The 12,428-nt window shown below is 45.8% G+C and overlaps 3 protein-coding genes across 3 annotated transcripts in view; 2 read left to right on the top strand and 1 right to left on the bottom strand.

Annotated features, from left to right (window-relative positions):
• Positions 1-2,386, top strand: part of LOC308166662 (clathrin coat assembly protein AP180-like) — a gene marked incomplete at both ends in the record, with an annotated part of 8,105 nt that extends 5,719 nt beyond the window's left edge. The window contains 3 exons of the mRNA XM_080540987.1: positions 991-1,074; positions 1,355-1,423; positions 2,268-2,386. Coding sequence (XP_080397113.1) covers positions 991-1,074; positions 1,355-1,423; positions 2,268-2,386 — 272 coding nt within the window. The remainder of the gene's footprint in view (positions 1-990; positions 1,075-1,354; positions 1,424-2,267) is intronic.
• Positions 2,387-2,413: 27 nt separating this feature from the next.
• On the top strand, positions 2,414-6,947 carry LOC308166661 (clathrin coat assembly protein AP180-like; the record flags this gene model as incomplete). The annotated part of the gene is made up of 9 exons (XM_080540986.1): positions 2,414-2,420; positions 2,962-3,030; positions 3,267-3,500; positions 5,269-5,439; positions 5,571-5,592; positions 5,925-6,018; positions 6,145-6,240; positions 6,539-6,643; positions 6,867-6,947. 9 exons carry the CDS (start codon positions 2,414-2,416, stop codon positions 6,945-6,947), a joined length of 879 nt encoding a protein of 292 aa, XP_080397112.1.
• A 3,932-nt stretch (positions 6,948-10,879) lies between these two features.
• prss35 (serine protease 35) lies at positions 10,880-12,175 on the bottom strand (the record flags this gene model as incomplete). The annotated part of the gene is made up of 1 exon (XM_080540985.1): positions 10,880-12,175. One exon carries the CDS (start codon positions 12,173-12,175, stop codon positions 10,880-10,882), a length of 1,296 nt encoding a protein of 431 aa, XP_080397111.1.
• Positions 12,176-12,428: the final 253 nt, after the last annotated feature.

The raw sequence follows: 12,428 nt of genomic DNA, 5'->3' as shown, positions 1-12,428 counted from the left end.
GATGATGACTGTGATGATGATGATGATGATGATGATAATGATGAATCTTGCACAGTCCCTACATTTTAGATTATTTTTTATCGTTATCATAACTATCATGTTTCTCTTATGATTGATTTTGTTTCAAGAAATAGGCACTGAGGGAATCAAAAATTTTGACCACCCCTGAAAATGAAACATTTAACAAAATTTAAGAATCTATCAAAAGGTTCTTTTAGTTTTTTTACTATCACCCCCTGTGCAGACACAGGGTAGATCATCGATCTACATGGTATGTGGATGTCCTCCCTGGGGATATAAGACTTGATGTAGAGATCAGTAGTAATGTACCTCTGTGTGCTGGATTGATCCCTAGGCATCGATAAAGTAATCTGTTACCATCACTGATCAGCCATTAGATATTTAAACTGACAGCGAGGGGGCTCAACCTATTTGATTGTTACCCAGACGTATTAAAGCCCTACAGCCAGTCAAGGTTGGAGGGAGGTGTAGTAAGCAGGGGAACGTTCAGTAGGAGCAAACAAGAAGAAAACGTTTTAAAACGTGATAAAATGGTGGAGGTATTATCCATAGAGTTTGGGGCTCTCTGTGTCAATAATATCTTTGAACACAGATATCCATTTTCAGTTGCAAAACGTTTTGCTCCGTTGTACCCTTACTGAACACAACCCACTTCTTATGGTTACTCTGGCAACCGCGCGCCTAGCAACCCTTGCTCTTTTCACCTCCGACCTCTGACTGAATCTGTAGACATCAACAGCTGAAATTGTTATGCTTCATTACGCCTTTCACACAATTTCAGTTAGCCTTCGCCTTCTTCGCAATTAGCACTTTGCTTTGCATTACTTGCTTTGAACGCCTAAAGATGACCTTTTTTAAACAGAAAAGTTTTGCCTTCTCTGACTCTCTCCCCCTATTCCCTCTTAACACATCATGCTGTTTGCACTAACTGTAGACTGAACGTAACTGAATGTGTGTCCTTGTTTGTAGATATGTTTGATTCTATGCCTGAGCAAAGCCCAACCACAGAAACTACAGCTGAAGCTACTCCTAGCGTAGACCTATTTGGGGCAGGTACAGGAGTTGATTCCTTTCTTTCTGTGGAACACTCTTCATTTCCTTCAGGTGTCCTCCTCTACCATCTGTTTTACCACACGTCTTGGTTTGTCCCCATAGTGGTATGCGACTTGTGCATGTACCCACTTGCTTGATGACTATACACAATCCTATCACTGTTCTGGCTCTCTCTTTGCTATGCTAATGATCTCATATTATGCTCTTCCACCTCCTCCTTCTCCTCCTCCTTCTCCTCCTCCTCCTCTACCTCCTGTCTTCTTCTGTCTTCTCCTGGAAGACCTCCCCACTATCTCTCGTGGGCCCTCTCCTCTGCCTGAGGCCCACATGGACGCAGACCTCTTGTCTGGTGAGTTTATTCCTAGGCCCCTCCTAGATCTCATCTGACCTCACTTCCTGACCACAAGAAACCCACTTCCTGGTGGGTGGTGGTCCTCTGTGGCTCAGCTGGTAGAGAATGGCACTAACAACGCTTATGTTTTGGGTTTGTTTGTTTCCCACTGGGACCATATACTGACAATTGTCACTCACTGCAATGTAAGTCATTTGGATAAAAGCATCAGATAAATGGCATATATTAATATTATTATTAATATTATTATTATTATTATTATACTTCCTGTGTCTTCCACTCGTAGGGCTATGGCTCTGCTCTCTGTCAGTACCTCCACCTCAGACTAGACCTGGGGCTGTTTCTGTGTCCAGCAGTGTTTGTTTGCAGCAAACTTTTTATTTGTATTCATCCTTTATTTAAACAAGGAGATCCTATAGAGCCCTGTAGATAAAATAAACATCCAGATTTTCAGATCCAAAATCACACATTATTTAAACAAAATCAAAACAGAGCTGAAAACTGGAAAAAAGAATGGAAAAATTAAGGGAAAAAAGAAATTAATAACAACAAGGATATAAGAGCATAAGACATAAGACCTAGATTTAAAAAGCAATGTGTATAACAGACAAACGCAGTAGATAGGATTCACACAACAAAGGACCCAAAACTGTAAACTATTTTCAATGAATAAAAGAATCTCTCTCAATCTCTCTCTCTCTCTCTCTCTCTCTCTCTCTCTCTCTCTCTCTCTCTCTCTCTCTCTCTCTCTCTCTCTCTCTCTCTCTCTCTCTCTCTCCCTCTCCCTCTCTCTCTCTTTCTCTCCCTCTCTCTCTCTTTCTCTCTCTCTCTCTTTCTGTAGATGCATTCTCATCAGCTCCAGCTCCAGCTCCAGCTCCAGCTCTAGCTCCAGCCCCTGCTGTGTCTTCTCCAGTCAAGCTAGAGCCGACACCTGTCATGGACCTGCTGGGTGTGTACTGAACTACAAATCCCATCAGCCCCCTGGACATGTTCTGTACCTGATTTCCCCTTGACCTCCCCAAGTCCATGCCTCTGAGGATGGATGCTGCAGTATGACTTGCCATGGATTCAACTTTTTTAATGCCATTGTCATGTCATGTATCTTTTCTGTATGTGCCTTCTTTTTGCATTTCTCCTTTCTTAGCATTAGTTATTACAGAGAAGCTATTAAGTGTGAAGGATAATTGTATGTGGAGGGCTGTTCGTGTGTAAGTATCATAGCCATGGTGCATTGTGGTATATCATAATGAGGTTGACCTCCGAATGCGGATAGATCATGTGATAGGAGAGATGACGTGCTGGTGAAATGGTTGTGGTAGTAGATCTGGGGTGGTGGGTGATGGGCGGTGATCACACAGTTCTTTTGCTACCTTGAGGCACGGAAGTGTGTGTGTGTGGTTGTGTGTGTGTGTGTGTGTGTGTGCAGTGTGACCTGTCTCATACCCCCCCCTCCCTCTCTCAGTGAGCGGCCCATTGCTGACTAACCCCTCTCTGCCCTCCATGCTGCCTTCTGGATGACTGGTTTAACCCTGTAGACACGTTCAGTAGTCCTGGAATAGAGTCTCACTCTGCCCCTGGGGGCCCAGGAGATGACCTGTTGGGTGGTACGTACCCCCCCCCCCCACACACACACACACACACACACACACACACACACACACACACACACATACACACGCACATACACACCCGCACATACATGCACACAGAGCCACACTGTAAATACATATGCATATGCTGAACATTCTGCATCTCTAATCAAGTGAGATAACGTGAAGGAATAGAAATAAGCTTCGATATCCTACTAAACCCTCCTTTCCAATGTTCCCACCACTTCCAGGGTTGATGTCTCCCAGTCTGGCTCCTATGGTTGCCCCGGTCATGTCTCTAGCCCCAGCCCTGGTACCATCCTCAGCTCCAGTCCCAGTCCACAATGACCTGCTGGAGTCTAGCTTCGACACCTTGGGCTCCCTGCCCTCCCCCACACCCCCGACCCCGGTATCCCTCCTCTCAGCGGCACCAGTTGACCCAGCACCGTCTGCAGTGGCGCCCTCTGGTGGCTTTGACACGTCAGGTACGGTAGGAGGCGTCTCTACACACACCCAGTGTCTGAGCTGAGGGACTACCTCTGCCTCAATCAGCAGCATGACATTTACCTCCAGATATTTTTAAGAAAAATGAATAACATTCAAGTTAAAATCATGATGTTCTACTAACTAACACATTTTTCCTGTAACTAAGAGCATTTATCCTTATATTATACCTATACTATATCTAACCAGAATGTTACGAGGCTTCAATACTGCAGTGTATCTCATTCTCAGACGGCATTGTAATACAATACTTTTATGTGGAGCTCTCTGAGTAGCTGATGGTGGTATTCAGCGACATCCGAAACAGCACGTCTTTTCCGATGTGACGGTTTTTCCGACCCGCGGCCTTGTGCGCTGTCACACCATGGCAACACGCCGACACTGGCTGTTCGTGCAGTAACGCTCAGCAGGGGAGGCTGGTGGAGGTAGAAATCAGAGGACGGGGCTCATTGTAATGCATGGAACGGAATGAGGAATGTTTGATACCACACATACAGCATACCATGTTTCGATGCCATTCCTCCGCCATACATTACAATGAGCCCGTCCTCCGATTTCTACTCCCGCCAGCCTCCCCTGGTGCTTACCTACAGGCTAGTGTAGTGCAGTGTAGAGGCCTGGGCGGGCCTGGCCTGGTACAGTACTACCACCGCTGCTGCTGTGTGTTTGTGTTCTGCATGACTGCCGCTGACACGCCATGCTCCACCGCCGCTGTGCCCCCCTTATGTAACTGCGACCGCCGAGAGCACCACACTCACTCTCTGCTACTGCTGAAGGCTTAACTCCTCTATACGCCTTTCTTCCTCCCGCTCTCTCTCTTTCTATATCTCTCTATTCCTCACATGCACACGCTGATGCTTACTGTGCTATGCTCCTCCTCCTCCTCCTCCTCCTCCTCCTCCTCCTCCCACCTCTCCTCTTTACATGTTGACATCCCTTGTTCTTCGTCCCCATGGTGTCTGTGTCTTCCTGTACTCTCTCCATCTTTCTCCGTGTCTCGTTCTGTTTTTCCGCTGCCCTTCGACCGTCTCTCTCCTCACGTCCTCCCTCTGTCCTCCCCTCAACCCCTCCCCCGCCACACCCCCCTCCTCGTCTCTCCTTCACCTCTATCACTGCTGGGTCATTGCTTGCTTCTACTGTGTAATTGGTGAGTCCACTAGCTTTCTTCGCCCACAGTGCTTTGAGCTGTCGATGACACGATCCCCGTTTTTAGAAATGCATGTTTCGTCAATAGGTTTCAACTTTTGTCTCGTGTATGAGACGATGTCCTGTATGTCTTCTTTTTACCCTGTGCAATGTTATCTTATTTTCCCCTGAATGTCTATTGATTCTTTCCCCCAGGCCTGGCCTATGGGAACTAGCTTTTTTATACATTAGTATGCAATAGTATAGCTACATTTCAATGCATAGTAGTATACATATTAATATATTATGCATTTCAATCTCTAGTCTCTAGTATAAATATTATGATTATTATTTTAGTAGTATAAATATTATTTATACTACTGAATTTTCCGATACTTTAATGAGAGATACTCTTACTCAATTTGTGCCTGATTGATGCATGCAGTGTGCACACCAGAATATTGAATGATGTCATTGTGGATTTGTCTTACTGTACAGTACAGTATGTGATAATGTCAAATCTGCCCCCTCTTTGTTTAGATTAGGGATTACGAGGGTTTTAATCCCTCACTGTACAGGATGTCTCTAACATCCTACTCCTCCTGTTCCCACCCTCTCTCCAAGTGTTTGGTGGATTAGGGGACCTGCTGATGCCCGCAATAACACCCCAGAGCACAGGGGGCAGCACCACAGGCAGCACTGGCACCCCCGCCACCGGGACAGGAATGGCCGCCGCTCCCCCTGCCAAGCCCATGGTGGGAGACCTGGACTCATCACTGGCCAGCCTGGTGGGAAGTATGTACTGGTCAGAGCTGGAGAGCTTGACCTCATTCAGGTTCAGATGGCTGTCAGTGACTGTACACAGATGTCATGTTATTTGGGGCTGTTTTGACCACACTGAAATTGAGTTTGTCTTCTCTTTACAGATCTGGGGATGACTCAAAAAAAGTAAGTAGTTAAATACGAGATACAAGGATAAGTACCAGTATAAGACTGGCTGATTTCCTGATTTCCTGATTTCCTGATTTCCTGTCAGTGAATGAGCTGCTTGAACAGGTTGATCAACAGGTCTCTTTCTTTCAGTGTGTGAGAGAGAGCCTGGGTGCGTGTGTGTGTGTGTGTGTGTGTGTGTGTGTGTGTTTGCATGCATCCTAGATAACAACCAAAGTCATGCTGTATGTACCTACAGTCGTGTTACTTTGCCAATCCCTAACCCAACCCAGCTGATGTCACTGATGCCCTCTGTGTGATTGGTCGGCCTATCTGTCTGTCTCCCGTAGGGACCAGCAGTGGAATGAGAAGAAGCTGACAGGAGGAGCTAACTGGACCCCTCACGTAGCCACCTCTAGCTGGGGCGCTCCTGGACCTCAGCTGGTAGGAACTCTACCCACCTGACTCACAACCCACAACCCTCACGTGTTGTCACTCCCAATATGGGTATTATTTGTGAACAGTGGACTTGATGACATGACTGATTCTGTCTTTACTTCCTGCTTCTAGACTGGCTCCGCCCCTGGAGCTCCTGGAGCCCCTGGAGCCGCACCCCTAGGCGGAGCCATGATTCAACCTATGGGAGCTCAGCCTGGCTTTGGCATGGTGAGATACTGTTGCCCTGTTTGAATACTCGATGCCTCCTTCCCTCTCTCCCTCCTTCCCTCCCTCCCTCCTCCATTTCTCTGATCTGACATGACTGGATTAGTGACAAAAATACAATTGAGAGCTTGAGTGCTTTTACCAACCCAATAACATTAGATCAGTGAGTCCTATGGCAGCTTTTCATTGAGCAAAAACACCACAGAAGGGTCAGTATTGATCGGTCAACCCCCCCCACACACACACACACACACATACACAAACACACACACACATCCCACCTCTCTCCATCTGCCCCCAGCCCCCTGCAGCAGGACCTGGAGCCCCCATGATGCCCTCCATGATGATGGGCCAGCCCATGATGAGACCAGCCTTCGTTGGGGGAGCTGCAGCGCCAGGCGCACCGGTAACACACTCTGCACACACACACACACACACACACACACACACACACACACACACACACACACACACACACACACACACACACAAACACACACTAACACTAGAGTCAAGTCATATTCAGATGCATATACAGGGTAAACACATACAGTAGGCACACAAATACTCCTAATATACAGTATCTGTTTCACATTCTTTTTGAGTGATTCTCTGTCTCTGTTTCTCAGCTGTCTCCAGGACCTGCCAGTCAGCCTCCCAAAAAGCCCAAGGACCCCTTGGCAGACCTGGACCTCAAGGACTTCATATAATCCCCCAGGTGGGCGTTCAAGACTGGCCAAGAAGCCTTGATTTCTGTCCGTGTGAAAGAAAAACAAGCAGAGATCACTGGTGTTGTTGTTGTGTTCAATCGTCTTTCTCTCCCCATTCTTTTAGCAGTTTTTTCTTCTTCTGGAGCAGCCCCTCTGACCGCCTGGTGTCTGACTACATCCCAGGATACCAGAGACCCCCCCACACCCCCCCACCCCGCTGCCCCCCCCCCCCTCCTCAGCTACTCACCCATAAGACACCCCCGTCCTCCAACCCGCCTCACCCCCCCCACCCCCACCTCACAGCCCACCCCAGCCCCCTGTGTAATGTTGTAGCACAAACTGTGAACGTGAACCTTAGCTGAAAAAAAAAGTGTGTGCTTATCTAGATGTAACCCTTTGTCTAAACAAAACCCACAGAAAACCTTCGAAAAAAAAGTCTACAAAAGCAAACAAGAAGCTGAAGGAGTAGGTGATTTTAGATTATTTTTTCCAGTGTTAGCGTTTGAATTGGATGATGGACGTTTGTTGATCAACCGCAGCTCCACCCTCTTTGGCCCCGCCCAGGGCCTCCACCTCACTCCAGAGGGGGAGGGGCTTCACTCTACAACCACCCTGATTGGATGGAAGGGGGAAGGCGAAAGCAAATGGCCACCATTCATTTTGGAGAGAAATGTGTATTGTGTTGTTTGCAGAAGGTCTAACTTTGATGTATATATGAATTTCAGCGGCAAATCTGAGGATTTTGTCTCTATTCTGTATGTCTGTTGAAGAGCATATTGATGTGAATCTGATATCAAATTGTAAGAAGTCATGTGGTCATTATCTTATCTCTCCCCGTCATCATTTTGAACATATTTGGAAACAAATATAAATATATGATAAATATATAGAAACAACATGTACGCGGGCTCCTGAATCCTAAAAGACTATCCAGTGACATTTTTATGATATTCAGTGTATTTATTTTGTCTTTTTCATTCATCGCTTATTTTTCTATTTTTTCATATTCGGGGCGTCCTGTCCACCATTATTTATACGTTGTCTCTCATTTGGAATTGTTTGTGAATGTGCTGATAACATTTGAGGATATTATTTTTTTTATCAGCAAATTATATCTTTCTGTTTTATTTTTTAGAGAAAATTGTTATACAGTATTTGAGTTATTCCTATGATTGCAAGATAATGGTCCAAAAGAGCATATCAGAAATCACATCTTGCCAATGACCCACTCCTCAATACAGAGGTACAGTCAGACAGTCTTTTCCCATATCATTTATCAAGCAACTGTACAGTGGTCTACCTGGTATCACCGACACTCTCCTTCTGGATCTCTCACTGTATGATTTTCAGAATTGCTTGTGCTTTATAACATTTATATCATTATTATCACCAGGTTACGATTGGTACAGTCTATGATACATTTTATGTAGTGTTATTTTTGTATTTTAGGAAAAAAAACGACCATTCCACTCCCATCCCCCCACATTTTGCAATACATGTTCCTTTTCTGTCATCGCTCCCCCTCTTGTGAGTGAATCAGTGATGTTGTACAGTATGTGGTCACGCAGGCAGAGAGTCTGTGTGTCCTAGACCCAGAGGAAGTCACTGTTGAACAGTGTTACCTCCATAGAACTACAATCTCATTCTCATATGGAATTCTCATTCTAGTTCTATGGTTCCCTCTGTGTCTCTAGGCAGCTGTGTAGATCAGTGGAACCAGTTAGTCCTGTGCTGTACGTACACCCCAGATATAAAGGATACTCAGTCTGTGTGTTGTGTCATTGCAAGTGACCGTTTTCGACAAATTGTTGTGAAAAAATGATGGATAGAAAATGGGAGAAAATACTTTTTCATGATTGAGTTCAAATGTTTTTTTGTTTGTTTGTTTTTCAGTTTTTTTATTTATTTATTTACAATGCCCCTCCTCAGTGCATGTAAACCCTTTGAGATGCAATAAACTCAATGACGGAAAGAATCGCCCATGAAAAGTACCTTGTTCCTTCTTCTTGGATAGACTTCTTATATGGTCTGATCATTCCTAGTCAAATGTAACTTTTTTACATTTTAACATTCCAGAGGGATGGGAGCATCTGCTAAATGACTCAAATGTAAAGTGTAAACAACAGAGTAGCATCGATAATGTTTCAGTCGAGGGGGTTTAGACACAATTACGTCAAATATTCCGTGTGGCTATCTTTCTTACAGACACAGATAAGGTACAGTTGGTTGATTTATATTGTGTTCATTTTAACAATCCTTTGTCATGTTGTGCGTTTGTGAATCATACAGAACCAGAAGTCTGTTCTGACCAGTTTATTTAGCATGGTTGCTATATCAAATCTCAGATACAATCTGAGATCTTAACATCACAACAATCTTGTTCACTCTTTAGTTTCTCTATGAGACTTTCATCCCTGGTGTACAGTACATGTAATTTACTCATAAATACACACAAAGTTGTAATGTTGGTTTAATTGTGGTTTTGTTTTCAATCAAAAATGAAAAGTTATTCATTTCATGTATTTGGTCATCAATAGCAAATTAATATAAATTGTGGCACATAATAAACAAGGTTAATCAACATAAACATTTTAGACTTAACATCGTTATCACGTAACATTATGACATTCGATGTCACGACTACCCTTATTAGAATTACACAAACTTTAATAACGTTCTGAATGTGCTCTGTCTCATGAAATCCATTGTGACCGAGCCTCACATTAAATACATAGTTACAGTACCAGGCTATCAAAATATATTCTGATAGGTCTCCCCAAAGTGTACAATTAAGTAGTTTCCTATTAAATTAGCACCAAGTTTCTGGATGAACAATCAGGGGAGGCTGGTGGAGGCAGAAATCACAGGACAGGCTCATTGTAAATGCATGGCATGGATTGTTTTACAATGCATTACAATGAGCCCATCCTTCGATTTCTACCACCACCAGCCTCCCCTGGCACCAATATAGTTTATGTGCCTGACAATGAATCCACATTTCACTGCAGCGCTAGAGTAAAACATAAAGAACAGAGGGTAAGAATCAAAGCAACCGTGTTTTATCAAGGATCCCTATGGAACCTTTCACTATGTAGTCATAGAAACATCTTATTATTATTTATAAAAGAAAGGTAGTTTTACAAAAGGGGCATAAAAGCACATTAAAAGATCTAGATATACAAGATTTCAGACATCAGCACGTTTCTTTAGAAAATGTTTATTTAAAAAAAAGTCCTCTCAATATATCTAAATGTTAATTTCTCCAAAAAATATGTCTTTTTTTCTGGGTCGTTCACTAAAGCCAATGCAAACTTGCTTAGTCCCTTTTATAAAAAAAAAAATGGAGGACACAGCAAAATGTGACAAGTGTATCCTCATTAAAGCCAGGCAGGATTATATGACAAAATAAGCATTGCTCACCTGAAACAGCTGAATATACACAATGTTGTATGCAAATCTGTCTAAACTAAAAACCTCTCACAAGTAGAGTAGAAAAAGCAAAAAAAAAAAAAAACAGACCTAGTATCTGGAAATATATAATCATGATATTCATACATTTCTAAGAATGTTTGCTTTTAATAATTAAATAAATTAGAAGAGCACTGAACGACCATAATTCTCTGTATCTGTTGACGAGTAGTTCCTGTTATCAACAGTGAGTCTGTATGGCCATGTGTGTGTGTGTGTGCTATGGACGCTGTGAAGGGACTAGGTGACAGACAGAGGCCAGTCTGTGAGAGGCACTGGAGAAAGGAGGGAAGAGGAAAGGCAGTCAGGTGGGCCCCTGGTTGGAGATGGAATAGGGGTTTGGGCGGGGGTTGTTGTTGTGTGTGTTTGTGTTTGTGTGTGTGTGTATGTGTGTGTGTGTGTGTGCGTGTCTTCGCAGGTGTGTGTGTCTTGTGGTTGTATGTGTATGTACACACTGTGTGTGCTCAGACATCACGGCACTCGCTGGACTCCCCGTGGACCCAGTGGCAGATCTGGGCGTACTTGAGGGGCGTAATCCTCACCGCCACGTTGTAATCCTGCTGCGCCCCGTTGCCGTTCACGTCCACCCACTGGTGTCCCGAGAACACCCCGATGATCTTCCTCTTCCACTTCTTCTTGTCAGGCTCTTTGAGGCGGATGTAGACCCCTGAGCCGCTAGAACCGGGCTTGGCGTCGCAGCGCTGGTAGAGCAGGTCCTTGGACTCCTCAGAGACGGAGCAGAACCGGTACACCAGGTTGCCGGGCCGGTCGTCGTCGAAGCCTGAGAAGTGGATCCTCCCGGCAGGTAGTTTCTTGATGGAGGGGACGACGCCCAGATCCATATGACGGACCTTCTGAGCCTTCTTCAGCTCCAGCACGGCGTAGTCATAATCTGCGGCCACGCCCGCGGCCACGCCCTTGAACCAGCCCTTGGGCACCTGGGTCTGCTTCACCCGGGTCCACCTGAACGACGGCTTCTCTGCCTCGGCGCTGCGGCGACTCCGGCTTTTCCTCCCTTTCCCTTTGCCTCGCCTGTCTTTCCCTTTCCCTCCTTTCTCTTCGTCCTCATCCTGGTCGTCTTCCTTGTTTTCTCCGTCTCCTGTCTTCCTCTTCCCTTTGCCCCGTCCTCCTTTCCCCTTGCCTCCTTTCCCCCGCCGGGACTTCTCCTTCAGGATCCCCACGCGGAGCTTCTGCGCTCCGTTGACGTAGTCCTGTCCGTCGTGGATGCAGTGGGCGGCAGTCAGCACGTGTTTGGGGGACACCAGGACGCCGGAACACCCCGTGGAGATCTTCACCGTGGTGGAGAAGGGATACTTGGTGGAGAACTGTTTGTCTGCGATGGTGAAGCGCGTGTCCATGCCGTAGACCTCCCGCTTGCTGCGAGATGGTGAGGAAGAAGATGAGGAGTTCCCAGGCCAGGCTGGGACTTCGTTGACGGAGATAGAGGTCAAAGTGCGCGTTCCGTTCTCGTAGACCGTCTCGTAGGACAGGAACTCCTCTAGGTCGGAGAGGGAGGGTTCAGGGAGGCGGCTCTGGCACTCGATCCCGCAGGTCCCGCTGATCTCCCCCTGGGGCTGGGCTGTGAATCTGGGGTTGCTGAGGGCCACGGTCCGCCTGTTCCTCACCACCGGAACCTTCCACTGCGGCCAGGTGTAGTCATCGTCACCGGGGGTCTCCGGGGCTGTGGCTGCCACGCCGTATCCCACCACCACGGCAAGCAGCGTCACTGAGAACAGGAGACACAGGGGAACGGGGCCCATTGCACTGACGGGCCTGTCTCTACGAGAGACAACAGAGAGAAAGAGAGAGTCAGGAATGGTGGAGAACACCAAGACGAAGGGGTCAAATACAAGGCCCTATACACATTATACTGCTCTGGAACAAAAGGAGAGAGAGTCTGCGATGGTTGAGGACACAGAGTGTTAAACGCAAACATATACCGACATACAGAACAGTGTATAGCATAAATATACTGCATTTGAGAGGCAGGTTTTCAACTCAGGCCTCCCATGT

Source organism: Nansenia antarctica (assembly GCF_963989245.1).
Source record: "Nansenia antarctica genome assembly, chromosome: 10".
Classification (NCBI taxonomy): domain Eukaryota; kingdom Metazoa; phylum Chordata; class Actinopteri; order Argentiniformes; family Microstomatidae; genus Nansenia; species Nansenia antarctica.
This window is presented reverse-complemented; position numbering and strand designations above follow the sequence as displayed.